Below are 23,618 nucleotides of genomic sequence, written 5' to 3'. Positions count from 1 at the left end.
AAGGAGTGGTGCCACTGGCTGGAGGGGGCTGACCAGCCATTCATTGTCAGAACCGATCACAAGAACTTTGCCTCCAGACGACCAAGCACCTAAACTCCCGCCAGGCCCTGTGGGCCCTGTTCTTTGGAAGGTTCCACTTGACCTACCGTCCCGGTTGCTACTAAGGAACCTATTCTACCTCCCTCCTGTCTCGTAGCAGGGGTTACGTGGGAGATCGAGTCGTCAGTCACTCAAGCTCAAGTGCATCAATCTGACCCTGGTACCGGTCCACCCAACCGCCTTTTTGTTCTCGATACAGTCCAGACCCAGGTCCTTCAATGGGCGCACTTTACTCACTTTACCTGCCACCCAGGCATGTCCCGTACCTTGGCCTTAGCACGTCAACGATTCTGGTGGCCCACCATGACAGCGGACATACGGTCCTTTGTGTCAGCCTGCACCACCTGCGCACGGAGCAAGACATCTACCCATCCTCCATCGGGTCTCCTACGCCCTCTACCAGTTCTCGGCGGACCCTGGTACCACATCGCCTTGGATTTTGTCACCGGCCTTCCAGCCTCTGATGGAATGGAAGAACCACCATCCCCATGGTAGTAGACTGCTTCTCCCCAGCAGTTCACCTGATCGCCCTACCCAAGCTTCCGTCATCCAAGAAGACCGCCGACCTTCTGGTTACCCACGTGTTCCGCCTCCATGGATTCCCGGTGGACATTGTGTCTGACTGGGGTACCCAGTTCACCTCCTGCGTCTAAAAGACCTTCTGCACAGCCATTGGAGCTAATGTCCTCTGGGTACCAACCCCAAACCAATGGCCAGTTGGAGAGGGTGAACCAGGAGCTGGAGGCAGCTCTACACTGCATCACAACTGCTAATCCATCTTCCTGGAGATCGCATCTCGCCTGGGTGGAATACGCCCACAACACGTTGCTCAATGCCTCCTCTGGCCTCTCCCCCTTCCACTGTTCTCTGGGCAATCAACCTCTACTGTTCCCTCCCCAGGAGGAGGAAGTGGCAGTTCCCTCCGTCCAAGCACATCTGTTTGCTGATGAGTTTGGGAGCACGCCCGCTCCGCCCTGCTCCATGCGGCAGCTCGGTCCAAGAGGAAGGCTGATCGGCATCGCACCCTGGCTCCTACTTATACTCTGGGGCAGAGGGTATGGCTCCGGGCAAAGGACCTGCCCCTCAAGTTGGATTCTAGGAAGCTGGCACTGCACTTTGCGGGACCTTTTGTGGTGGAGAGGCTGGTCAAACACTGTGCAGTTTGTCTCTGACTTCCCACCTCCCTCCGGGTGCACCCGGTGTTCCATACCTCCCAGGTCAAGCCTGTGTCCTGTAGTCTCTTGTGCCCCCAGGCTTTGGCCCCCTTCTCCTCGCAAGATCGATCCCTCGTATACTGTCCGGCGGCTGCTGCGTTTTTCAATATCTCATCCCACGCTCTCGCATCCTGGACCCGCAGTTGGTTCGAGCCTTCCATTGGGCCCACCCGGCTTCTTCCAGTCAATCGCCTGTAGGTGCCCATAGAGAGGGGGGGTGCTGCCATGTCCCGGCCAGGCTACCACCAACTAGTGTCGGTGTCCCTCACGTCTTTCAGACCGGTGCACGCCCCCACGTCTCAGGGATGTGGACCCCGGGGAAGGAGAAGCCCAGTGTCCCTTCCAGGAGGGAGTGGAAGGGAGCGGAGGACCAGATGGAGGCCGTGACCCAGGCCTCGCTGGCCACCCACTGGATCCCCGACACGTTCCTGCTGGCCAGCTGAGGAGGGGACAGTCAGTGGAGGAAATAACCTGACCAACAGGTCGTTTTTGACATCTATTCAAAGAGCGCTCTTCCAGAGGGGGGAATGACCCTTCCCCAGAGAAGAGAGAGACACAGAGAAGGAGAGAGAACTAGAGTAGGAAAGAGAGAAACAGAGAATCAATCAGAACACTGCAAAACAGTCAGACAATACCCAGGGGTTTTGAACATTTTATGCTTTTTAACTGTTGCGTTAGAGTCTGCCAGTGGCATGCTCTGCCGTCTTCACAGCATACTGTCTCAACAAATAAATTGTAAAATGGTTGGATTAGTAAGTATTGGTATTGTGGGCGAAAACAGTTAACAGACTTTAAACTTAGATCATGAAAATACACATATCCTCTTTCTTCCAAATATATTTACAATCTTTGCTATCTGAATTATTAATATCTGTAATGGTGGCTGTATGATTGAATGTTTGCTGTGTTGGTGATTAAGCTGTGTTTAACAGTGTGGCACTGTCTGAGAGACAGCCAGGAATGGTTGTCTGTCTGAAAGCTCTCAGGGGAACAAACCTTCAACAGCCCACCAGAGGGAGAGGAAAGAAGAGGAGAGGAGAGGAGGGGAGGGGAGGGGAAGAGAGGAGAAGAGAAGAGGGGTGGAGGGGAGGGAATGAGAGGAGAAAGTGAGGGGAGGGGAGGAAAGAGTAAGAGAGGAGAAGGGGAAAGTTTGATGAGAAAGGCACGTAGGTAGGACGAGGCATGCTCCATATCTACATGAAGTAGTATGTTACTGCCACCTAGTGGATACAATTAAGTAGAGCTTAGTAGTCTGTCCATTAGACTCCCATATTATGCTTTTATCCCTAGGGGGATTCAAACCTGTGACCACTGGCTATGCAGTCCAATGCTCCGCCACTGACCTACATCAAGAATACCTATTTTGGTTAAAAAAAAAAGAAGCCACTGCCCCCATCTCTGCTCCCTGGCATTCCCCTGCCCACCTGACACCAGGTACGCTCCCCCCCCTCCTGTGAGATGAGGCCATGACGTCAGCCCCCCTCCCAGGCCAACACAACACTCCATAAAACTGAGGGAGGAAGGGAGAGAGCGAGGGATAGACAGAAGGCAGTCATGGTGGTGTCCCTGCATCACTACCTCTATCTCTGTCTCACCTTTCTGCTGCGCTCCTCCTCCAACTCTTCCTCCTGCCGTCTGAGAGAACACTTCAACCTGAGTGGAATGCACCTGGAGGGAGATGTGGTTCTGGGTGGTCTGTTTGAGGTCCACTTCTACAGCACTTACCCAGATCTGTCTTTCACCACCAAGCCACAGCAGCTTGTCTGTGAGGGGTGAGGGGCTCTTGCACCTGACACACACACACACTGACCTGACACACACACACACACACACCCTGGCCTGACACACACACACACACACATACTGAAGTGACACACACACCAGTAAGGGGTTCTGGAATGGAAGGATTTCAGATACAACATGGAATTTAATTTCCTGACTTGATAGTTTGGAAATTGATGCCATGATGAAGTCCCAAACTTATTGATTGATCATCTATTAATGGACTGTGTAAAAACATGGCTTGTTTTATGTGTTTAATTTATGTTACTTAGTTCAACAGTGCTGCTCTCTGTCTGCTCTGAGGGAGGCTGGGGTCATGTCTGGGTGCTCTGAGGGAGGCTGGGGTCATGTCTGGGTGCTCTGAGGGAGGCTGGGGTCATGTCTGGGTGCTCTGAGGGAGGCTGGGGTCATGTCTGTCTGCTCTGAGGGAGGCTGGGGTCATGTCTGGGTGCTCTGAGGGAGGCTGGGGTCATGTCTGGGTTCTCTTTTCTCTGTCAGGATTGACGTGGCCGGTTTCCGATACGCCCAGACCATGGCCTTCACCATTGAGGAGATCAACAAGAACCCACACCTGCTGCCTAACGTAACCCTGGGATACCATCTCTACGACAACTGCCTCCAGCTGGGGGTAGCGTTCCGTGCCGCCCTATCACTGGCCAGCGGGACGGAGGACGAGTTTCTACTGGACAAGGACTGCAGAGGGTCACCCCCGGTGATGGGGATTGTGGGGGATCCAAGCTCGACTCACTCCATCGCCGTCTCCAGTGTCCTGGGGCTGTTTAGGGTGCCCATGGCAAGTGTCTGTCTGTCACCAGACTGGAAGCACTGTACATGAATTTAAGCTTTTTGTCCACAAGTCTGTATTCTGTTTGTTTTAAAGTGCTGGTCTGTGTCCACAGGTTTATGCCATAAACATTTTTCAAAGTGCTGGTCTGTGTCCACAGGTCTGTTTCATGATGTTCTAAAGTGTGGGTGTGCTTCACCTGTCACAGGTGAGTTACTACGCCACCTGTTCCTGCCTGAGTGATCGGCAGGCGTACCCCTCCTTCTTCAGGACCATCCCCAGTGACGCCTTCCAGGTAACCACAAACTAGTCTTTACTGTGTTAGTAAATATAAGATATCTAATAAATAACAATCCTCAATTTCAATCAAATTGAAACACAGTAACATGTGTCTGTATCGGCAGCTTTGTACCACATTGTTACATTTGGAACTACTGGCCCAGATTATATGAACTGAGATCAAGCCATTATTTATTATGTTTTGTCTGTAAAAAACAAATCTTTGTACAGACAAATGTTACCAAATCTCTTAATATACTCCCTGAAGTTGCACATTTAAATGATAATTATTATAATTATTTTGGGGTAAAAAAAAAACTAACAAATAAAAAACGAACTAATTTATTTTCCTAAATAAAAATTAAAAAATAATGAGAATAGGGTTAATACATTTCTATTTTCTTATTCATTTATTAGTAATAACAAAGACATATTCCATCCTGGCTCTTCTTCAGGTGCGAGCAATGCTACAGATCCTGAGACGGTTTGGATGGACCTGGGTCGGCCTTCTGGTCAGCGACGACGACTACGGTCGCCATGCCGCCCGCTCCTTCCTCCAGGGCCTGGCTCACGACCGCGCCGGCTGCCCGGCCTATCAGGAGGTGCTGCCAGTCCACAGCGCCCCGGACGAGTACCGCAGGATCGTGTCTGTAGTCAGGGCCTCCACTGCCAGAGTGGTGGTGGTGTTCTCCAACTCGGGATACATGCTCCCTCTTCTGGACGAGGTGAATATTACACCTTGTAGGCCTACATTCAATGAATGTCAATATAGGGTGAATTGATTGTTTGACTCGTTTACATTTAAATATTCTTAATTTAGCAGATGCTTTCATCCCAAGTGTCAGATATTTTTAAACGTACAAACGGAAACTACAGCAGAGGATTACAAAGTGAAAAGTTCAAATAGTATTTTGGTATCTTGTTTCAAGGAACGGTCTGTATTTTACCATGTAGGTACAGTGCGAAAGTAATGGAAAAAGATAAAAAGTAGCTAGCACTTCTCGCCTTTGTATAATTACACAGGAAAAGGTTTTGATGATGAGCAACAGTCCAGTGCAGTTGCCGAGCTGAGTTGGCGAGCCAAACAAATGATTAAATAATCAAAAATAAGCAGTAAGATAACATTGGTGCAGACATTTAATTTTCTCTGCGGCCTCTTACTTATGACCCAATCACAACCGTGCTGATATTCAACAAAAAGACGCTCTTGTTTGATATTAACAGTTGATGCAGCGCTGATTACAGCTGTGTTTGAATGTGACGGGTATGTAACGTGGCCACGCTCCGTCGCCAAGGTATAGATCGCCACTCACGGGATTCAAACTCTCGACCTCTGTCTTGCCAAGCACGACCACTACCAACTACGCCAACGAAAAGCTATCTATTAGTTGGCGTATTACGTACCTGATTAGTGAGTTTCACTGTTTTCACACCATGAAGGTGGTGAGCCAGAACGTGACAGGTCTGCAGTGGATCGCGAGCGAGGCCTGGACCAACGCCATTGTCCTCCACACCCCCAGACTCATGCCCTACGTGGGGGGCACGCTGGGCATCGCCATCCGCCGTGGAGAGATCCCCGCACTCAAGGAGTTCCTGTCAAGTCTCCGCCCTGACAAACACCCCAGCAACCAACATGGGCAGAGCATGGCAAAGATTTTATTTTATTTGTCCATTTTTTCAACAACAAAAAAAACATTCAAACTTCAACTCGATTTACTGCTAGTTTCTTATGTTTTGCTATATTTCAAGAGAATATCCTCACAAAACATTTGAGTCTTTTTAAAACTTGATTTTCTTTTAATAAACAGCATTTTTAATTTCCATCTCTTTGGCAGGTGTGGCAGTTTTGGGAGGAGGTCTTTGGCTGCAGGTTTGAGCCTGCTGGGCTGGGTGTTCCTGTGTGCTCTGGACAGGAGGCCCTGGCCGCTCAGGCCCAGCAATATCTGGATGTTTCTGACCTGAGGGCAGACTACAACATCTACAAGGCTGTGTACACCCTGGCCCACGCCCTCCACAGCCTGCTGCAGTGTGTGCCGGGGCAGGGGCCCTTCCCAGAGCGCAGCTGTGCCACCCTGGACAACATGGAGCCCTGGCAGGTGAGGAAAACATACATTTATAAATGTAGCGTGGCTATGCCGTCTGGCAAGGGTTTGCCAGCAGTTGAAGGACTGGTGGGAAGCACAAAGTTCTCAGACCCTGGTGTTGTGCCTTTAGTCAGGGATCTAATCTCACTCGTTGCAACTATATGTGCTTCTCTTGTGTCTCCCCCTTGTGGCCAGTTGGTGTACTATCTGGAGAGGGTCAACTTCACCACCGGGTTTGGGGACAGAGTGTTGTTCGACGAGAATGGAGATGCCCTGCCCATCTATGACATCATGAACTGGGCGTGGCTCCCGGACGGAAGTGTGAAGGTTCAGAATGTGGGTGCGGTCGATGAGTCACTATCTGTTGGGGAACAGCTAATACTCCACGAAGACAAAATCTTCTGGAATTTCAAAGACAAAAAGGTCAGATGTTATGTTTCGATAGAACGCTAGATAAGTACTTTGTTCATCACTTATGGATGCCCATTATTTGACGTTCTTCCTTTCCTTCCAGCCCCCCAAGTCAGTGTGCAGTGAGAGCTGCCCTCCTGGCACCCGATTGGCCAACAGGAAGGGGCAGCCAGTCTGCTGCTTTGACTGCATCCCCTGTTCTGATGGGGAGGTCAGCAACCACACCGGTGAGGGCACAGTCCCATGTGAACATCATATTTATAAATTTTTGCCCAAACTACTAAATCTGCCCCATCCTACTCTACCACCCCCTGCCCCCCTTTCCTCTCTCTCTCTCTCTCTCTCTCTCTCTCTCTCTCTCTCTCTCTGTCTGTCTCTCTCTCTCTCTCTCTCTCTCTCTCTCTCTCTCTCTCTCTCTCTCTCTCTCTCTCTCTCTCTCTCTCTCTCTCTCTCTCTCTCTCTCTCTCTCTCTCTCTCTCTCTCTCTCTCTCTATCTCTCTCCCAGACTCCACCAAGTGTTCTGTGTGTCCTGAGGACTACTGGTCCGACCCACAGAGAACCCAGTGCATCCCCAAGACAGAGGAGTTTCTGTCTTACTCTGAACCCCTGGGCATGTCCCTGGCTGCCATCTCCCTGCTGGGCGCCGTCTTTACCGCCAGCGTCATGGCGATCTTCGTCCGCCACCGGAACACGCCCGTGGTGCGCGCCAACAACTCTGAGCTTAGCTTTCTCGTCCTGCTGTCACTCAAACTCTGCTTCCTGTGCTCGCTGCTGTTCATTGGCCGGCCCAAGCTGTGGGCGTGCCAGCTGAGACACGCGGCGTTCGGTATCAGCTTTGTGCTGTGTGTCTCCTGCATCCTGGTGAAGACCGTGGTGGTTCTGGGGGTCTTCCGGGCCTCCAAGCCAGGCGGGGAAACCATCATGAAGTGGTTCGGGGCCCGGCACCAGAGAGGGACCGTGCTGGCTCTTACGTCCGTACAGACCGCTATCTGCACGGGCTGGCTGCTGCTGGCGTCTCCCATGCCGCATAAGAACACCCACTACCACAGCGATACAATAGTGTACGAGTGTGTGGTGGGGTCTGTTGCTGGGTTTGCTGCGTTGCTGGGATACATCGCCCTGCTGGCTGTCCTGAGTTTCCTTCTAGCCTTCCTGGCCCGGAACCTTCCAGACAACTTCAACGAGGCCAAGCTCATCACCTTCAGCATGCTGATCTTCTGTGCCGTGTGGGTCGCGTTTGTCCCAGCCTACGTCAGCTCCCCGGGGAAATACGCCGACGTGGTGGAGATCTTCGCCATCCTGGCCTCCAGTTACGGCCTGCTGTTGGCGCTGTTCGGGCCCAAGTGTTACATCATTCTGCTGAGGCCTGAGAGGAACACCAAGAAGGCCATCATGGGTCGGGCGGCACCCAAGACATGAGGCTCTTTGGACACTGCACCCCTCCCTGCTTCTACCTCAACATTTTCTTCTGCCTAGATGAAATACCTTCTTCCACCCGTCATTCCCTTCATCCCTTTAAAAGAGTCTGCTAATTGCATAAAATACAATTGTGTGGCATGAAGGTACTTCATGAGAAACCCCCTTTAGAGATTGCACCCTGTTCCTACTGGCAGTACGCAGCAGGAGCAGAGTGGGTCTCCCTACTCAGTTGATATCACTTTTGCAGCATAACCGAATAGATAACATTTTGTGTGAAATGGTACATGCCAGGACAACCATGCTGGATGTGGAGTCACCAGAGACACAATGTTGATGACCAGAGATGTCAGGGCCAGGGGGGCTGGGGGCGGGCCCGGGGCCAGGGGGCGGGGGCCAGGGGGTGGAGCCTCATAACTAGAGCTGGCGGCCCAATGTAACGATACGCGTCAGGGAGGATGGAAGGGAGCAGGGCCGGAGTGATGATGGCATCACCAGACAAGGCTATACCAATTGAAAAATGGCTGTTTATTTTACATAAATCTCCCAAAACTATTTTGCGCTCAAATAATGGCCAAACATTTTGTGTGGAAACCCCTATCTGCATCACATCAAACCCATATGTCCTAGGTTTGGGCTAGAAATATTTACAACGTCTGGCTCCGTACTTGATTAACACTCGGATCGTTAAGCAGTCTCAAAACTTTTTCTTTTTTTTTCTTAACGGAAATTATAATTAGCGGAATATCCTACATTATCCGTTAGAAAATCATGTTCCGCTAACGATTGTATGGCGCCAGGTCTGGAGGCCTGCTGTTCCGGGGATATAGCCTACTATTTAGTTAGATGGTCCGCAAGTTTTTATTTATTGGCCAAGTGGTCCTTTGACCTGAAAAACTGAGAAATACTGCTGTATTGGTATGTGTGTTTCTTTTTTTAAATTGAATTTTCAATACATACAAGTTGGATTTACTGGATCCATGTAACCTGTCAGGGTCTAGGCCGTGTTGGATTATGTACTCAACGCCAAACTCATGAATGTTTCAGACTTCACAAGGAATAAACTGAATAAATTGCTCATCTATATGGATTAAGTTTCCATCATTATTCAACCATGAATGAATAACTCATAAATGCATTTTTCAATTACATGAAAGACTTCAAAGGAGCTTCAGGAATGGCTTTTTATTCAACCGTAACATTGACAATGATACTTAATAAAAAAATGTAATACGGGAAAAGAGAATTACACGCCATATTAAATGTGAAAAAAAGTTAATTAGTGGTATCAAATACACATGTGGGGGGTGGGGGGAGAGGTGGGATACTTGTGTGTATCTGCACAGCTATTCAGCAGAGAAACGTTTTTAATTTTGTTCATGAATTCAGCATATGTATTACTTCATTTAACTGCAGATGAAGACACAAAGGCTGGGTCAAAGCATTTGAGACCGTTATGAATTAAACTTTTTTCTACTAGGTTGGTTCTTGGTCCATTAATCTGTTCTTCCTGGTGTCACATTGTCAGTAAACCTTAGTCCATTTCAGAACAATTTAGAGGGAACTTGTGGATTAATCTAAATTATTAACAATAGAGTTTGGAGTATAACTCTGACCATCTCAAAGTCTTATAACTGTACATTATATTTATGGGCGCAGCTCTTCTGTTATTTGGCCATCATCTGTTTCTTGGTGTTCCTCTCAGGCCTCAGCAGGATGATGTAACACTTTGGGGCAAAGATGCAGACCAGAAGTCCGTAACTGGAGGCCAGGATGGCAAAGATCTCCACGGCAACCGTGAACTTCCCCGGAGAGCTGACGTAAGCTGGGATGAACGCGACCCACACGGTGCAGAAGATCAGCATGCTGAAGGTGATGAGCTTGGCCTCGTTGAAGTTGTCTGGGAGTTTCCTGGCTAGGAAGGCCAGGAGGAGGCAGAGGGAGGCCAGCAGGCCGATGTACCCCAGGACCAGGGAGAAGCCCACCATGGAGCCCACAGCAGCACACTTCAACACCACCTTGGAGCCCTGGAGGCCCAGGTCACGTTCAGGCAGGGGAGGACTCAGGAACAACCACACTGCACAGATCACCACCTGAAACACACAGAAGGTTCCAGAACCTTTGATCTCAGATGAACATTTAGTAGACACTATAGGCTTTCCCTGTCTTAGCAGCCTTTACCTGTACACAGGTAACCATGCAGACACTGCCTCTCTGCTGATTTGGGCCAAACCTCCTCATCAGAGCTCCAGCGCCGGGCTGGGAAGACCGGAACGCTGCCAGGACCACGATGGTCTTGACCAGCAGGCAGGAGAGACAGAGGACAAAGCTGATCCCAAACGCAGCCTGCTGGAGCCCACACGCCCACACAGACGGCTGACCAATGAACACCAGCGAGCACAGGAAGCAGAGCTTGAGTGACAGCAGAAGCAGGAAGCTCAGCTCTGAGTTGTTTGCCCGCACCTGAAATGAGAAGAAAAGTGGACTTGAAGGACTAAAGATAGAAAGGAAGTGATGTAATGAATTATTTTCCATGGAAGGAATTACAGTCATGTGATTGGCTCTCACCAGTGGAGTGTGTCTGTGGTACAGGAAGACAACAAACACCCCAACAGTGACCGTAGCACCAGACAGGGCCGCCGTTGTCAGGGTGATTCCCATGGTTTCGTTGAAAGAGAGGAACTCCAGCTGACGAAGAATGCAGGCCGTCTGCTCGCTGTTAGACCAGAACTCCTCGGGACAGCGCTCACACTGGAAGGAACCTGAAGGACAGCGAACAGAGAATCAAAGAAAGAAATATAACTGCAAGCAGTAATGGCGGATTCCTCCAAACACTGCAAACCATTGAACAATGTTTATTCTTGACAAATTGTAACTGTATAGAAGAATGTATGCTGCAGAATTACCAATGGCATACCAAATCTGAAATGCAATACCATCAAGATCCACAAGGGCCTTTATTTCAAGCCAGTAAGTGAAGGAAGGGGGCTTGGTGAGCTTATCCATTCCAGAAAGCCTTGTATCTTTATGCATTAAGGCGTGGCCTGTAGCGCCACCTATGGGTAATGGTGGGCCATTTGTGGTGTGGTAGTTACTCTTGGCCTATACTATTAATGTTTCAGGATTTTAAAAACTTTTTACCACTGCATATAAAATCGAAAATGCAATACCAACAGGATCCACATGGGCTTTGGGTAAAGTGTGGTAGTTACTCTTGGCCTGTACTGTCAATGTGTCAGGATTTGGAGACCTTTTTACTATTGCATACAAAGTAGGAAATGCAATGACACCAAGGTCCTCAAGGGCCTATGCTGATATTCAAGGAATGAGTGGGGGCTTGGTCAGCCCACACAGTCCTGATATGTTGCGTGTGTGTCTTGCCAAGCCCGCGCGTGTCAAGGGAAGAATGAGTGTCTGAGAATTTGGAGCATGCGCGGGGAGGAGCAGGGGACACATTTCATTTTAAATTTCCCTAGAAATTAGCCAAGCATGCATGTTTCAAAGATTCACCAAAAATTGACCTTTCATCTTAGAGTCAACTTTTTCTCAGATTTGTGTACTAAACATTCTCAAGAGTCTTCATATGAACTTGTTTGACTGGCTTACGTGTAAAGCATTGCGAACCATTGAAAAATGTATATTCTTGACAAATTGTAACTGTATAGAAAAATCAATGCTGCAGAATTTCCAATGGGATACCAAATCTGAAATGCAATAACATCAAGATCCACAAGGGCCTTTATTTCAAGCCAAGAAGTGAAGCGCTTTAATCTTCACAAGAAGTGAAGTGCTTGGTGCTTTAGGGCGTGGCCTGTAGCGACACCTATTGGTAATGGTGGGCCATTTGTGGTGTGGTAGTTACTCTTGGCCTATACTATCAATGTTTCAGGATGTTTTTAACTTTTTACCATTGCATACAAAATCGGAAATGCAATACCAACAAGATCCACATGGGCTTTTGTTAAAGTGTTGTTGTTACTCTTGGCCTTTACTATCAATGTTTCAGGATTTGGAGAACTTTTTACCATGGCAAACAAAATCTGAAATGCAATACCATCAAGATCCACATGGCCTTTGCAAAAGACCAAGGAACACTCTCCTGAAATGTTGCGTGTGCGTCTTGCCAAGCCCGCGCGTGTGTCAAGGGAAGACCTATGGGTAATAGTGGGCCATTTGTGGTGTGGTAGTTACTCTTGGTCTATACTATCAATGTTTCAGGATTTTTATAACTTTTTACCATTGTATACAAAATCGGAAAAGCAATACCAACAAGATCCACATGGGCTTTTTGTTAAAGTGTTTCTTTGCCTATACTATCTATGTTTCAGGATTTTGAGACCTTTTTACCATTGCATACAAAATCGGAAATGCAATACCATCAAGAGCCACATGGGCCTTTTTTTCAAGCCAATAAGTGAAGGGAGGGGGCTTGGTGAGCCTATCCATTCCAGAAAGCCTTGTATATTTGTGCTTTTTGGCGTGGCCTGTAGCGCCACCTATGGGTAATGGTGGGCCATTTGTGGTGTGGTAGTTACTCTTGGTCTATACTATCAATGTTTCAGGATTTTTATAACTTTTTACCATTGCATACAAAATCGGAAATGCAATACCAACAAGATCCACATGGGCTTTTGTTAAAGTGTTTCTCGGCCTACACTATCAATGTTTCAGGATTTGAGACCTTTTTACCATTGCATACAAAATCGGAAATGCAATACCATCAAGAGCCACATGGGCCTTTGCTAAAGACCAAGGAATGAGTGGGGGCTTGGTCAGCCCACACTCTCCTGAAATGTTGCGTGTGCGTCTTGGCCGCGCGTGTGTCAAGGGAAGGCTGAGTGTGTGTGAGATTTTGGAGCACGCGCGGGGAGGAGCAGGGGAGACATTCATTGGAAATTTGCCTAGAAATTAGCCAAGCAAGCATGTTTCAAATATTCACCAAAAATCGACCTTTCATCTTACAGTCAACTTTTTCACAGATTTGTGTTATGAACATTCTCAAGAGTCTTCATATGAACTTGTGATTGAATCAGAGTATCAGTTTTTGACTGGCTGATGTGTAAAGCATTATTTTAGCGTTAGCGATAAGTTCAATTTGCTTTATATCAATCATTTTTTGAGATATGAATTTGCTTTTGCACATGGTAACATGTTGTAGTGTCTTCCTCCGATCTACCAAGTTTAGTGTTGATATCTCAAAGATTTGCTGAGACATGACTTCACATCCTGTTTGGCGGCTTTTCTGATGAATTTGATTGGCTGTACCGGACAGACGGTTATGAGGATCAAAATTCCTTCGATAACTTTTGTGAGGCTTGGTCTGAAGATCATCTCTGGTGATTTTGAAGAAGATATGACAAAAATTGTAGGAGGAGTAGGCTTTCAAAGGTTTTTGATAAAACCGGAAATGGCGGGAAATCTATATAACCGGAAATTAACGCCATGGTGTGCGTTGAACTCGGCTTGATCCACGGAATCCAATGGTACCTCATTTTTGAAAATGAGTCATACGGTTCAAAAGTTGCGTGTGTAAACACAAGTCCAACTTTGACCCATTGGTGGCGCTAGAGTGGTCTAATGGGAGACATGAAACTTGGTGTAGGTATAGAAGAAACTGTCCTTAATGAGTGTGCCAAATTTCACAAAAAGTTGTCGATGGGGTCTAGGGGCTGCCATTGACTCCCATGGTACAAGAATTACAAAATATAACTGCAAGCAGTAATGGTGGATTCCTCCAAACACTGCGAACCATTGAAAAATGTTTATTTTTGACAAATTGTAACTGTATAGAAAAATGTATGCTGCAGAATTACCAATGGCATACCAAATCTGAAATGCAATACCATCAAGATCCACAAGGGCCTTTATTTCAAGCCAGTAAGTGAAGGAAGGGGGCTTGGTGAGCTTATCCATTCCAGAAAGCCTTGTATCTTTATGCATTAAGGCGTGGCCTGTAGCGCCACCTATGGGTAATGGTGGACCATTTCTGGTGTGGTAGTTACTCTTGGCCTATACTATTAATGTTTCAGGATTTTAAAAACTTTTTACCATTGCATATAAAATCGGAAATGCAATACCAACAGGATCCACATGGGCTTTGGGTAAAGTGTGGTAGTTACTCTTGGCCTGTACTGTCAATGTGTCAGGATTTGGAGACCTTTTTACTATTGCATACAAAGTAGGAAATGCAATGACACCAAGGTCCTCAAGGGCCTATGCTGATATTCAAGGAATGAGTGGGGGCTTGGTCAGCCCACACAGTCCTGATATGTTGCGTGTGTGTCTTGCCAAGCCCGCGCGTGTCAAGGGAAGAATGAGTGTCTGAGAATTTGGAGCATGCGCGGGGAGGAGCAGGGGACACATTTCATTGTAAATTTCCCTAGAAATTAGCCAAGCATGCATGTTTCAAAGATTCACCAAAAATCGACCTTTCATCTTAGAGTCAACTTTTTCTCAGATTTGTGTACTAAACATTCTCAAGAGTCTTCATATGAACTTGTTTGACTGGCTTACGTGTAAAGCATTGCGAACCATTGAAAAATGTATATTCTTGACAAATTGTAACTGTATAGAAAAATCAATGCTGCAGAATTTCCAATGGGATACCAAATCTGAAATGCAATAACATCAACATCCACAAGGGCCTTTATTTCAAGCCAAGAAGTGAAGCGCTTTAATCTTCACAAGAAGTGAAGTGCTTTGTGCTTTAGGGCGTGGCCTGTAGCGACACCTATTGGTAATGGTGGGCCATTTGTGGTGTGGTAGTTACTCTTGGCCTATACTATCAATGTTTCAGGATGTTTTTAACTTTTTACCATTGCATACAAAATCGGAAATGCAATACCAACAAGATCCACATGGGCTTTTGTTAAAGTGTTGTTGTTACTCTTGGCCTTTACTATCAATGTTTCAGGATTTGGATAACTTTTTACCATGGCAAACAAAATCTGAAATGCAATACCATCAAGATCCACATGGCCTTTGCAAAAGACCAAGGAACACTCTCCTGAAATGTTGCGTGTGCGTCTTGCCAAGCCCGCGCGTGTGTCAAGGGAAGACCTATGGGTAATAGTGGGCCATTTGTGGTGTGGTAGTTACTCTTGGTCTATACTATCAATGTTTCAGGATTTTTATAACTTTTTACCATTGTATACAAAATCGGAAAAGCAATACCAACAAGATCCACATGGGCTTTTTGTTAAAGTGTTTCTTTGCCTATACTATCTATGTTTCAGGATTTTGAGACCTTTTTACCATTGCATACAAAATCGGAAATGCAATACCATCAAGAGCCACATGGGCCTTTTTTTCAAGCCAATAAGTGAAGGGAGGGGGCTTGGTGAGCCTATCCATTCCAGAAAGCCTTGTATATTTGTGCTTTTTGGCGTGGCCTGTAGCGCCACCTATGGGTAATGGTGGGCCATTTGTGGTGTGGTAGTTACTCTTGGTCTATACTATCAATGTTTCAGGATTTTTATAACTTTTTACCATTGCATACAAAATCGGAAATGCAATACCAACAAGATCCACATGGGCTTTTGTTAAAGTGTTTCTCGGCCTACACTATCAATGTTTCAGGATTTGAGACCTTTTTACCATTGCATACAAAATCGGAAATGCAATACCATCAAGAGCCACATGGGCCTTTGCTAAAGACCAAGGAATGAGTGGGGGCTTGGTCAGCCCACACTCTCCTGAAATGTTGCGTGTGCGTCTTGGCCGCGCGTGTGTCAAGGGAAGGCTGAGTGTGTGTGAGATTTTGGAGCACGCGCGGGGAGGAGCAAGGGAGACATTCATTGGAAATTTGCCTAGAAATTAGCCAAGCAAGCATGTTTCAAATATTCACCAAAAATCGACCTTTCATCTTACAGTCAACTTTTTCACAGATTTGTGTTATGAACATTCTCAAGAGTTTTCATATGAACTTGTGATTGAATCAGAGTATCAGTTTTTGAATGGCTGATGTGTAAAGCATAATTTTAGCGTTAGCGATAAGTTCAATTTGCTTTATATCAATCATTTTTTGAGATATGAATTTGCCTTTGCACATGGTAACATGTTGTAGTGTCTTCCTCCGATCTACCAAGTTTAGTGTTGATATCTCAAAGATTTGCTGAGACATGACTTCACATCCTGTTTTGCGGCTTTTCTGATGAATTTGATTGGCTGTACCGGACAGACGGTTATGAGGATCAAAATTCCTTTGATAACTTTTGTGAGGCTTGGTCTGAAGATCATCTCTGGTGATTTTGAAGAAGATATGACAAAAATTGTAGGAGGAGTAGGCTTTCAAAGGTTTTTGATAAAACCGGAAATGGCGGGAAATCTATATAACCGGAAATTAACGCCATGGTGTGCGTTGAACTCGGCTTGATCCAGGGAATCCAATGGTACCTCATTTTTGAAAATGAGTCATACGGTTCAAAAGTTGCGTGTGTAAACACAAGTCCAACTTTGACCCATTGGTGGCGCTAGAGTGGTCTAATGGGAGACATGAAACTTGGTGTAGGTATAGAAGAAACTGTCCTTAATGAGTGTGCCAAATTTCACAAAAAGTTGTCGATGGGGTCTAGGGGCTGCCATTGACTCCCATGGTACAAGAATTACAAATAATAAAACCACCAATAACAATAGGTTTCCTCCTTACGGAGGAATCCTAATAATAAAACCACCAATAACAATAGGTTTCCTCCTTACGGAGGAATCCTAAAGAGAAATGTGACAAGAATTACTTGTCATGGAAGTAAACATCAATGTTTCAGTCAGTAAAGTAGTGTTGATTCTCACCAGTGTGGTTGCTGACCTCCCCGTCAGAACAGGGGATGCAGTCGAAGCAGCAGACTGGCTGCCCCTTCCTGTTGGCCAATCGGGTGCCAGGAGGGCAGCTCTCACTGCACACTGACTTGGGGGGCTGCAACGTTAAAGACAATGAAAACGACAGACACAGTGCTGCTACCTACACTCAACTCACGATTTGATATGTGTCACGATGCTGGGCTCACGATACGATACATATCGCGATATTGGGCTCACGATCTGATTATTGCACCCGTACTGTTACTTCATGACTGCTTATACCAGGTATAAGTATATATGTAAATATGTATTTGATCAAATTCTAAATACCTAATCAGGTTATACTTTGCTTTTACCTCATTTGATCCTGTGATCCACTGGATGGCTGATTCATCAATGCGGAGATCCGACCCTTTGACTTGGCCAATGGTGGCCAGTTTGAGGGAGCCCTTGTTGGTGGGCCACCAGTTCACCAGGTCGTAGGCTGCAGGGATATCAGCGCCCCGGAAGTAGAACTCGTCCCCGAGAGGAGAGGTGAAGTTCACCCGTTTCAGATGCTGCAACAGCTAATGCAAAGCAAAGCCTAAATAGAGAATGTACTATTTGGAAGAATTCATATGCACTTGGGTTCCTGAAATGCATTTGGCTCACCTCCGCAGGGGAGAGGTTGTGGGGAGTGGAGCAGGCTGGGTTGTTGCCCCAGGAGGGGGTGTCTCTGTTGGGGCAGGAAAGCAGGCTGTGCAGGGCGTGGGCTGCAGCGTACACAGCCAGGTACACACTATAACTGGTCATCAACTGAGAGGTGTCGGTGAAGGAGCTCTCTACCCCCCACAGAGTCTCTGCTCCGCTGCAGGGGGGCAGGAGGGGGGCAGTGGGGGCTGGAGGAGGTGAGGTGCTGTTTGTGTTTCCTGTCTCAGGGCGGCAACCAAACTCCATCTCCCAGAGTTCCCTGAGGAGCCAATCTTCAGGACGCTGTGATGGATGCAGACCCCTCAGGTGAGCGCTGAACCCAGGCATCGGGGCACTTCCGATAGCCACGCCCAGAACACCGCGCGCAACCTTGAAGAGGGCGGGGTTTTGGAGCAGCTCTGTACTGGTGCTCCAGGCCTCGCTGGCAAGAAACTGTCTGTCAGTCACCTGCAACACACAACACAGACAGTGGTAGGTGGCAGTACCCTGATGGCACAGCGAAATTGGATCCAGCGGTATAATCTCACATTTCTCTTGGCCAGCTCCAGGAGAAGGGCTCTGGCGTCAGTGTACCAGGCAAACACCAGGATGACGCGAGCAGAGGAGGCCTGGATGGTACCAGCAGCCCGCTCCATGTCCCTTGCCAGAGTCGCCCTGGTGAAGGTCTCGAAGAACGCCAGACACACCCCTGTCCCCTGGACCTCCTCCTGGAACACCTGGAGCATGCCAGTGAAGGGTTGACAGACGGATAGTAAAGTCATGGTGGTTACATTCAGCACTCTGCAAGTCTTACACACAAGTAAAAAATTACAATTAAATCTCAGTAGAATGATCACATAAAAAGACCATAGACAAATAATCGGAATATTGCTCTTTTCAACTGACTAATGCAGATGACCAGAAAAGAAACATCTCAAGTCAAAATTCTTGCCCTACTCCCCTAGCGAGACAAACCTGAATTCCCAGACGGCCGTAGTCATTGTCCACAGCGACGGCCCCGACCCAGGACCAGCTAAAGCGCTGAGCGAGCCGGGCCATGGTCCGGGCCTGGTACACGTCACTGGGGATGGTTCTGAAGAAGTTGGGGTACCGACTTCTGTCGCTGAGACAGGGGCAGCTGGCCTGGTAGCTGATCTGGAGGAAATAATCTAGTTAGTAACATCAATTTATTTTTACCTGATTACAGTAGATCACTGTCAAACAATAGTTTAGAAACAATTAGTATTTTTTGTATACAGTAGAACACAATAGGATAAGTCAGTTTTAGATGCTGCCCTGGACTATCTGTTAAACATTTATGTATTAAGGTATGTGATGTACATGTGTGAATCACAGGGCTATTCTCCAGAGTGTGTGTGAGTGTGTGTCCTCACCACAGGCACAGAGAGAGGCCCCAGAGTGCTGGAGAGGATCATACTCTGAGTGGACGAGGCATCGCCGATGACCAGTGAAACAGAGTCTCCAGGTCGCCCATCTAGAGAGGAGTCAAATCAAATTAAACTTCATTTTTACAGCCCTTTTTACAAGCAATGTCACAGAGGAGGACTTCACATACTATTTCAATTGAATTCCATCTAAAACTCAAGGAAAGACAAGGAAAAACTATATTGTCTGGTTGCCCTCTGCCTTGCTCCATGGTAGCTTCGTAGACAAGCTTAAATTTGCTGTGCATGATAGCCAGGAATTATTTTATAGGCGTGCAATGACAAGAATTGATATTGATCATGGCACCACGTACAGATTAAAACTAAAGTAACAAGCCTGGTTTGAAATGTAAAATGTTTTGTTTGAACAAATTGAAAACTGAGGCTTTGTCTGTTACTATGGTAACTCATTTTAGAGCCAGCGCATTAATTTAGAATAGTGAACAGACACTTGAACTACACTTGCCAATCAAAATCAAGTATTCACCCAGACCATGGTGTAACACCTAATAACCCATGGGTTGTGCAGGTGTGCTATGACCGCAGAACAACCCATGCTTTATTTGGAAATATACCACACCCTCTCCTAGTTAATTGCTTCAATACTCTTTAGGTACTTTCAACACACAGGATAAGCAAGATCAACATGTTTTAGTGACACACTTCAGAAACAATCTGTATACCTTCAATAATTATCAACAGCTCTTTGATCTCCACAATGACTTGACGTGTTTGAAGAAAAAAGGGTTCTCTACTCTCTCATTATATAACACATCGACCGACTGGCAACAAGCTTTTCCAATCAATTCTGTACCTGCAGGTTTTCCAGCAGCTCCTGGAAGCGGCGAAGAGAGTTCACACTGCGGGCTCCCCCCTGCCACCAGAGACAGCGCCCCTCGGAGGCCCCAGGGGTGCATGCCACAGCTGTCTAGGATACGGTAGCCCAGACGCAGCCCGGGTAGTAGGAAGGGATCCCGGTTAATCTCATCCACTGCAAACACCATGGCGTGTGCCCATTTCAGCGGTTGCGCCTGGAAACTGAAACCATGGGTGCAACAACACGGACAGAAAAAAGTGACGCGGGACAATCAAGATGTGTAATCGTCTGTACGGTGATACAATAAGAAGCCAAACGTTGAGATGTGCAGCTCTATTGAGAGTTATGCAGTATTCTAAAACTGGTTGTTCCCATCCTCGAATATTTCAAATAAAAAAACACCGCAAAGGTGTCCATCTGGCTGTTGCGTGGCAACGATTTATGTAGGAACTATACTTTGTAGTGGCGGAAGAATGACGGTTTATTATTAAACTATTTTGTTTCTAATTGTTTTTATTTATAAAACCATATCAAATATTTGTAGTAACAGTTTTAGAAAAGCAATAAACCCGGCGAGTTCGTGTTATCGCTTAATTATTCCATGAACACAACTTTTCAAATTAAAGAAATTAGAGTGATTCTTGTAAGAAATCCTCATAATTTATCAATCTAAATTAACAAATGTATCACACTGTGACAGCAATACCAATATATTTACTTAAACACCTAAATATATAAAATCAGTAACAATACAAATTAATGTCGGCTACTTTCATAGCTTTTACAAGGTTTTCTACTTAAGCAATAAGCCCCAAGAGGCCGTGTTTTGCGCTGATTTTAGAACAGGTAAGGGGAGTTGTTAAGCACGACGCGAAGCGGAGTGCCGAAAACCCCGAGCCTGGCTTCCAGACCAATTTAGCCCCGTCCACAACAAAAATTTGGTCGGGAAGTTGGGTCTGGAGGGGCTCGTATTGGGTACAAACTATAAAACCAGGAGCTGGGCGGACCAATGAAATTGCCAGGGCGGGCTTTATACGGAGATGGACAGATGATCAACAGTAACGTAATCAACAACGTCAAGAAAAAGCGCCTGGGTTGAATTCGTTTTCAACAAACAACATATTACGTTACTATGATTGGTTGTAGGTCTATCCAATTGAGCGAAGAAGCATTTGTTTTACGAGTTCGGTTGAAAAATGCCCCATAGTCACAGCCCAACGGAGTGTTATCAGACTCATATTCTGACTAGAATTATGAGTAGGCCCTATGACAATGTCAGGCTAGAAAAAACCCCTTCCCTGTTCTAAAATCAGCGCAAAACACGGGCTCGCTGGGCTTATTGCTTTTTAAAACAGTTACGACAAATTTGATATGGTTTCATAAATAAAAACAATTATAAACAAAATAGTTTAATAACAAACCGTCATTCTTCCGCCACTACAAAGTAGGGCCTATAGTTCCTAAATAAATCGTTGCTACGCAACAGCCTTATGGACACCGTTGCCGTGTTTAAAAAAAAAATATTCGATGCGCAGTTATAAGGAATGTTAAAGAATGTTATGAGGACAACCTGTAAGGTTATGCTGGATTTACAACGGCATAGAACGCGATATAGCCAATCACAATCAAGGATGGGAACAACCAGTTTTAGAATGACAGATAACAGAGTAAATTATAAATTACAGAACATTATCAAGAACTTAATTCCTTTTGAAACAGCAGTCGAGACAGCAGCAGTTGTTTCTTTCTGATTTAACTGCTAAGGATATCATTAATATACTTAGCTACACAATTGTAACATGTCACATTTATTAAATATTTCGTTTTGTTTCAATAAAGTGATTCATCATGTGACATTCAGGAAATTAAGAAAAGAACAATAATGCAAGTAAAGTCCTACACATATAGGGTGAGGGTTATTTATAAACTGTATATACATTACTTTTTCAACCTTGCTTTAAGTATTTATTCATGAGTCAATACTCAAATGTAAGGCGCCAAACAGAAATGAACAGGTGCCCAATTTGAGCAAAACTCGTTAATAAAATTGTACTACATGAAAACTTTTGTGTACAGTGTTAACCAATAAATAGATGCCTTTAAAACAAAGTATCCAGAACAATCAGAATAATACATTTCCTTTAAAACAAACATTGAACAATAAACATGATGTGATATTTACCTGGCACAGGGTTGGAGGTCCAGGGGTGTAGTGAAGCGCAGGTCTGGGGCAGGAGGCTGGTTGTGGAAAGGGAAGAGCCCACCAATCAGCACGTCCCCATCCTGGGAGAGGCTCCAGTGATCCAGTGTCTCCGACTGGTCCCACCGCGAGCACACGGTGGCCAGGGCCCCCTCCAGCCCCCAACCCCCTCTGCCCCCCACATCCCTGCCCACTGCCCACAGCAGCAGCAGGGGCATGGCTGAGTTCTGACGCCCAGAGATGAACCAGGACAGGAACATGGACTGTGCAGGACAGGCATGGATATGAGTTCCTGTCAAGGGCAAGATTGTGGTTTTATAATGACCATAGTGTCTGCAAAGGACAAAACAAGTTATTGAAACAGAAGCCCCTCAAAAACACCTCTCCCTGGAGAGAGCTGGCGTGATGAGTGTTGAAGAGTTGGAACAAACCAAAAAAATATGTTTTTCGACCATGTTTTTTGTTTTGCACCTTACAGCAATTGAAACATGTTTCGGTTGAGTAAGAGAGATAATAGGAGTTGAGGATGGGTGCAGGGGTTCAAAGCATGTGTATGAGTGTGTGTGTGTGTGTGCGTGAGTGTGTGTGTGTGTGAGTCTGTCTGTCTGTCATTCCCTCTAGTGTTGAGAGCTGAGGGGCTCAGACCGCAGGTGTGCCAGTTTTCATCTCCATTATTACTAATTTCACAAGCAATTAGATCCCATTATCCACACACAGCGAGAAGCAACAACACAGGGAGGAGGTTGTGTGTGTGTGTGATATGAGCGTGTCATGGCCAATGCAGCCTAAAACCTCTGGGACATCACACACAAGCAATTACTGAAATGGTGTGAATAAACAGCTCCAAAGAGAGCGTTGGGCTGTTGTTGTGTTTCTGCTGCGTCATGGTTACCTGGCCGCAGAGAAGGCCTCACAAACCCAGTCATCCTTCATTTTAGTCTGGAGAGTTTTGGAGGCTGTCGACCACTGATTGGTCTTTGTCTCGAATGGAAGAGATTTGAATTGTTATATGTTCATCCTACTCTTGTATTATCTTACCTTATCATTTCCACGGTTTCTTCATGTATTGATCGATGCTGATTCTTGTATTGCACGGCCGTAAAGGCAACATTTACTGCCTTTTGTATTCATCGCCTTGGTATTCTGTACCAGCGGTAGGTTCTCATCTCATTCTTTGTATTCACTTTAAAAATGCCGCACACTATTCCCATGTCTTGGGTCTATTAATCATTTTTGAGTTATATTTCATCTGGTGCTGCTCTTTCCACTCAGTTGACTGATGAATACAGATAAACACCAGAATCTAGACTGACATCACTTCATAGATGGATACTGCCTTTCCTTCTACACCCGAAGACCAAATTCACCAAACCTGTCAAATTTTGGCTAAAACCTCTGATTGATTGAACAATCACATAGTCTGAGTGAACTGAACCAACCATGTTGGGCAGGATTCCGCTTGGATGCATTTTTCAATTCCAAGAAAGATTCTGACTACAAATGAGGTTCCAGAATATATTTTATTGAAGCGTAATATTGACAATGATAATTAAGCAATCATAGGCCTATAGGAAAGGGAATTAGACACCTCATGCAATGTGAAGTAAATTAACACAATTTCT

The 23,618-nt window shown here is 46.0% G+C and overlaps 2 protein-coding genes across 8 annotated transcripts; one reads left to right on the top strand and one right to left on the bottom strand.

The window, feature by feature from the left end:
• The first annotated feature begins 2,867 nt into the window (after positions 1 to 2,867).
• Positions 2,868 to 8,088, top strand: LOC146257933 (extracellular calcium-sensing receptor-like). 6 transcript variants are annotated; one of them, XM_084673600.1, is made up of 9 exons: positions 2,868 to 3,085; positions 3,594 to 3,888; positions 4,088 to 4,174; positions 4,614 to 4,883; positions 5,599 to 5,805; positions 5,994 to 6,254; positions 6,438 to 6,665; positions 6,757 to 6,880; positions 7,159 to 8,088. In XM_084673600.1, exons 1-9 carry the CDS (start codon positions 2,868 to 2,870, stop codon positions 8,070 to 8,072), a joined length of 2,604 nt encoding a protein of 867 aa, XP_084529726.1. In that variant the 3' UTR covers positions 8,073 to 8,088. The 6 variants fall into 6 exon arrangements, with proteins under 6 accessions (XP_084529726.1, XP_084529727.1, XP_084529732.1 ...); XM_084673601.1 differs by having other exon boundaries at positions 2,976 to 3,085; positions 6,766 to 6,880; XM_084673603.1 differs by lacking the exon at positions 2,868 to 3,085 and having other exon boundaries at positions 3,613 to 3,888; positions 6,757 to 6,864; positions 7,170 to 8,088.
• A 1,151-nt stretch (positions 8,089 to 9,239) lies between these two features.
• On the bottom strand, positions 9,240 to 23,444 carry olfcr1 (olfactory receptor C family, r1). Of its 2 annotated transcripts, XM_084673598.1 has the most exons (12): positions 23,035 to 23,444; positions 21,979 to 22,288; positions 19,794 to 20,017; positions 18,929 to 19,029; positions 18,510 to 18,689; positions 18,083 to 18,271; positions 17,517 to 18,002; positions 17,222 to 17,431; positions 16,857 to 16,980; positions 10,638 to 10,831; positions 10,251 to 10,532; positions 9,240 to 10,162 (listed from the first exon to the last, which is right to left on the bottom strand). In XM_084673598.1, exons 2-12 carry the CDS (start codon positions 22,254 to 22,256, stop codon positions 9,737 to 9,739), a joined length of 2,694 nt encoding a protein of 897 aa, XP_084529724.1. In that variant the 5' UTR covers positions 22,257 to 22,288; positions 23,035 to 23,444; the 3' UTR covers positions 9,240 to 9,736. The 2 variants fall into 2 exon arrangements, with proteins under 2 accessions (XP_084529724.1, XP_084529725.1); XM_084673599.1 differs by lacking the exons at positions 21,979 to 22,288; positions 23,035 to 23,444 and adding an exon at positions 21,218 to 21,323.
• Positions 23,445 to 23,618: the final 174 nt, after the last annotated feature.

The sequence above is a fragment of the Hypomesus nipponensis genome, chromosome 15 (assembly GCF_054491055.1).
Source record: "Hypomesus nipponensis isolate SF chromosome 15, ASM5449105v1, whole genome shotgun sequence".
Taxonomy (NCBI): domain Eukaryota; kingdom Metazoa; phylum Chordata; class Actinopteri; order Osmeriformes; family Osmeridae; genus Hypomesus; species Hypomesus nipponensis.
This window is presented reverse-complemented; position numbering and strand designations above follow the sequence as displayed.

Bases quoted from the DNA above. Each gene is read 5' to 3' on its own strand.
- LOC146257933 (XM_084673600.1), top strand. From the start codon at position 2,868: ATGGTGGTGTCCCTGCATCACTACCTCTATCTCTGTCTCACCTTTCTG. The intron at 3,086-3,593 runs GTGAGGGGCTCT...TTTCTCTGTCAG, and splicing joins CAGCAGCTTGTCTGTGAGGG to GATTGACGTGGCCGGTTTCC. The intron at 6,255-6,437 runs GTGAGGAAAACA...CCTTGTGGCCAG, and splicing joins ACAACATGGAGCCCTGGCAG to TTGGTGTACTATCTGGAGAG.
- olfcr1 (XM_084673598.1), bottom strand. From the start codon at position 22,256: ATGTTCCTGTCCTGGTTCATCTCTGGGCGTCAGAACTCAGCCATGCCC. The intron at 20,018-21,978 runs GTAAATATCACA...CCATGGTTTCAG, and splicing joins GACCTCCAACCCTGTGCCAG to TTTCCAGGCGCAACCGCTGA. The intron at 19,030-19,793 runs GTACAGAATTGA...ACTCCTCTCTAG, and splicing joins AGCTGCTGGAAAACCTGCAG to ATGGGCGACCTGGAGACTCT.